Below are 4472 nucleotides of genomic sequence, written 5' to 3'. Positions count from 1 at the left end.
GGTCACAACTGATGGCAATGACTAGGCAAGGAAAGTAATATCGGTTGAGAGAAGCCATGACTAGTGATCCACACCAGGTAGGTACATTTTTCCTGGCTTGGGGTTGGGCGGGGCAGGGAGTGGTTACTAAGCTCCATTAGTCGTAAGAGAATTAATTGGAGCTCCTGGAGTCTATGTAATTAAACTCAATCAGTCAAGACAGATGTGGCTTCTAGAATAGCTCCAAAGATGTTCCCGTATGTAAACCTGCTCTGAGAAATTTTTAATAAATGTGATTTTTTTTTAATTCTTGGTGGATTTCAAATCTACTCTAAGAAAGCTAGCAAGAAACATTTAGGTCAATAATCCTTAATCTTAGTCCCCCACTCTCACCTCAAAGTACATGGAAATCTATTAAGAGCTAACACCAAATGGCTTTTTATAATTTGTTTTTGATTAAGATATTGGTGTTAGGAAAGATTTTGTGTTTACCAGAAATTTTTGTAAATTTCTATTAAAAAAGTATCTCCAAATTATACTATAAATACTTCTTTTAGAGATGTATGTGACCCTTTTGGGACGAATTATTTTTAAAAGGCTAGTAACAAGTATATTTCTCTGTCTCAACTCAGTGATGTATAAATATGATGTAGTTTTGTTTTTCTCTAATTACTGCCTTAAACCAAGCTCAGTCAAATCTGCCTTTGGCATTCCTGAGTGACACCTTACACAAACTCTTCTTGTTATTTTCAATTATTAAACTCAGTCCAATTTGAACTTCAATCTCAAATTTGATTTTTATATCACGTCTTCTCCCATTAGTACAGTTTTTACCTGAGATCCTTGGAGTTGAGAGAGGAAGAGGACACGGGAAGCTCTGGGCTTCCTCCCCGTACTCTCCCTTCAAGGCCTAGTCTCTCCTGTATATTGGCAGGATGGAGGCAGAGAGAAGTGTTTTTTATTTAACTGGCCTCTGAAGTTCCTCTCCCCCTTGACCATCTGCTTCTCAGGATAATATTAATTACCTATAGTCGCCCACAGTGATTGGTGTTCAAATAGCTGACCTTCAAAGAGCCCATATGAGAGCTCCTGTTGGGGCTGCTGGGCCACAGCCCAGCACATTTCCCTGACTCAGGAGATCTAGCTCTTCTACTTCCTCTCCCCACAACTTACACCTTCAGAGGACTGTGCCATACATTATGGCAACTAACACCTGGATGCCCTCTCAGTGGGAAGCTTTCTTAAGTGATACAAGCCCAGCTACCTTTGACTGTGTCCTCTGGGCCCATGGGAGACACACGTATCCTCACCATGACCACATCTCTCTCAACCTCACCATCTCCCAGTCCCGTTTCTCCAGCTCAAATGGGATCAGATGTGATCTGCCCTGGGCAGATCAGCAAGTCATACAACTGGAGACCAAATGCCTATCCCCTCTCCTCCAATTTCTACAATTATCTTAAAGCACCCCCATACTTGGCTTTGAGGTAGGGAAGGGATCATATATAACTCACTCCTCACCCAGGAGATGGAAAGAAATAATGTCTCAACACAAATACTGTACACCCATGACTCTTTTTCTCCTCACTCCTCCTTCTTCACTCCATCTTTAGTTCTCTTGTATAGACTTGGAGTGGGGGAAGGGTGGCAAGTGGCTGGTGGTAGAAGGGACTCTTTATTACTTTATTACTAATAAGCCTTAAGGAGGTGACTTCCGGGGCCCTCCATGAGTTGATGGCTGTCTACACAATGGCAGGTAGTTTCTGCCTGTTGTTTTCAGCTGTGGGCCCTAAGATATCAGGAGAACGATTACTCAGCATCCTTTAGCAGGCTTCAATAGAAAAATGCACAAGCTTAAAAAAAAAAAAAAGGCAATATTTTCACCCCAGAATTCAAGGCACAAATCTTCTTGTCAGGGATGAATGAGACTGTGTGTCTTTTTTTCCTATCCAAAGAGTTCATCTCTCTTGTGAGCCAGTCAGGAAGGAAGGACTGTTTCCCCAGCTGAGGAAACCAAACAACTGCTTAGTGACAGGAAACAGACCCTCACGGCTTCAGGACCCTTCTGTGCCTCCTCTGACACCTGAACCCATGGGGGATTCGATTTCCCCTCATTCTCTAGTCTCTAATTAACACCAAAAGTCAGTCACTAATTGATGGACAAATCTGAAGTACATAAAGCACAGACAATTCAGAGAAATCTAAGAGGTAAAGAGAGTTGTTATCAATAGTGTATATGTTATTCCTTCTGTGATTTTCAGAATAGACTCCCAAGGAGAGGTGAATTTTATTTCACAACTTGATATGGAGAATAGAGTGCTAGTGCATCCAAGGGACTCAGTTCTCTCCTTTCACAGCTCTGCATCCCCCCATAGTCACCCAATCAGTTGATGACTTCGTAGTCCCTACTGTTAGCTGGGACAACAGAGCTGGTCCCTAGCCCTAGGCTGCTGGAAGTAAAGATACACACTCCAGTAACAATACCCCAGCAGATACAAAACATGCTGACACAGCCTCTGGCCATAAGAGCAACTGAACAAATGTTTTAAACCAACCGATTTCAAAAGTTTAATATCTAGCAGAGGACCTAGAAATGGAAAGAAAAAATGCCAAGTTAGATACACGATGGTTACAAAGGGAAGAAGTGTCATGAACAGGCTGATGGGGGAGGGGCAGAGGGACAGAGGAGGCAGCAAGCCTCGAGTTGGAACTCTGGCGTATGGTCCGGAGGCTCTGCCTCCAAGGATATGGTCAATTGGAAGAAGTTCAAGATCAGAAGAGCAGGTTACCAGTCTTCTACCAGCTTTGCAGTCAGAAGTAGAGTTTTCCCAGTCCTGAGAACAGGAGGCACACCAAGGTTCCTTCTTGGAGAAAAAACTAAAAAAGATATAGACTAAATTCTCTCACTAAGGCCATCGAGATGGCAGATTGATCCTACCAAGGACTAAACTTTGCTTGGTATGATCTAGTATCTAACCTGGACAGGCCTAATAAATAATAGCTGTGCTACCACAATGTAACAATCCTGAAGCAGGTCACTTTCCTTATCCCCATTTTATAGATGAGGAAACCGAGGCATAGAGAAGTCATGTGACTGCCCATGTTTATATAATTTATTAGTGTAGCTAGGTTCAAATCTGACCCAATAGATCTAGAGCCTTTGCTTTTAACCACTTGGCTTGGCTGTCTTCCATGAAGAGATTGGAGTTTCCACCACAGGATCCCCCAAAGAAAGAGGCTCCTTCTTAGGCAGTGCCATTACCTACTCTAATTAGCAGCAGAGGGCAGAGGAAAGAGTCAGAAGAATAGAAGTTGGGGAAATGACCTCTTTCTCCGCAAGCAGCCATAGAAAGAACATTTAGATCGATTGACTTCCAGGATTTTCAGAAAGAAAAGAGTACATTCCTTCCATGTCACTGCAGTTCCCTAAAAAAGCCTTGCTCTTAACCCAGCTGTCAGAATGAGCCCTTTGGTGAGAGACTGATAGAGTTGAGGCACCACCTAGTGGCTTAAACTGAAAATACTCCCAAAGGACGTTCCTGGAGACTCAAGAGGCAAGCCATCTGTCAAAGGCAGGAAAAGAAAACCGAAAGTTGAAATGACTGAAATGACGCACACTCAAAGCCTTTCTGCATTCTCCAGTAGCTTATAGCTACATATCATTAAAATGTGTCCTTTTTTATGCCAGCCAATCTAGGGGTTTACCCAGTTTATCAAGAACAAAGCAAGAGATACAATCTAGGAGACCTAAACCCCAGGCTCCAGTGGCTTACTCTCCAGCAGACTGAGATATTGTATCTCCTAAATCTCTCTCCAGAACTGCGCGCCTTACTCAAGATCTAAGGGACGCTCACCGGAGAGGTTGGTGGCAATGAAGGAGCAGGAGGATAAAGGGGAAATGGAAGTTTCTTCCTTCTCGAAGAACAGTTTCCACTGAGCGCATGCAAAAACTTCATACTAACAAAGGGAAGGGCTGCAGAATGCACGATGAGAGGGTGTACCCCTTCTTCCCTGTGGTATCAGGAGTTGTTAGTGAATGTTTATCCCTTGTCCCTTACTCGGCACATATTAAGGAGCAGGCAGAGGCGACCTAACCAAGCAAGAGCAAGGCAATTCACCTGAGGCAAAAGTGTCACACACTTCTACAGGAGACAAGCTTGCAGATCAGGTCGACAACCTTAACAACTCTGGTCTAGATTGGCATGTGACAATGAAGAATTATAGAAAAGGGAGGCAGTTAGGAAGTGCATTCTGAGGAAACGGGATATAAATGCAGCTTCTAGAAGTCTGAATAATGGTCATGCTCTGGTGTCAGGTGCATATGAGGCCATTAACTGGTGACGTCAATTCAGGGTGGTTGATGAGAATGGTTTGTGGTAGGGCCCAGACCCAGGAAACCAGGCAGCTGACCAGGCTCCTCCCACCCCAACCCCCCTCAAAAACCCTGGGTAGAAGGAGAAATTCCAAGCATTCAAAGGATCGGACAGAAAAGG

General features: G+C 43.7%; 1 protein-coding gene across 1 annotated transcript in view; it reads left to right on the top strand.

Annotated features, from left to right (window-relative positions):
- Positions 1 to 2604: 2604 nt before the first annotated feature.
- Positions 2605 to 4472, top strand: part of CUNH11orf53 (chromosome unknown C11orf53 homolog) — a 48155-nt gene continuing 46287 nt past the window's right edge. Inside the window, exon 1 of the mRNA XM_011365435.1 lies at positions 2605 to 2796. Within this exon, the coding sequence (XP_011363737.1) occupies positions 2605 to 2796 (192 nt within the window). The remainder of the gene's footprint in view (positions 2797 to 4472) is intronic.

The sequence above is a fragment of the Pteropus vampyrus genome, unplaced genomic scaffold (genome assembly GCF_000151845.1).
Source record: "Pteropus vampyrus isolate Shadow unplaced genomic scaffold, Pvam_2.0 Scaffold110, whole genome shotgun sequence".
Classification (NCBI taxonomy): domain Eukaryota; kingdom Metazoa; phylum Chordata; class Mammalia; order Chiroptera; family Pteropodidae; genus Pteropus; species Pteropus vampyrus.
This window is presented reverse-complemented; position numbering and strand designations above follow the sequence as displayed.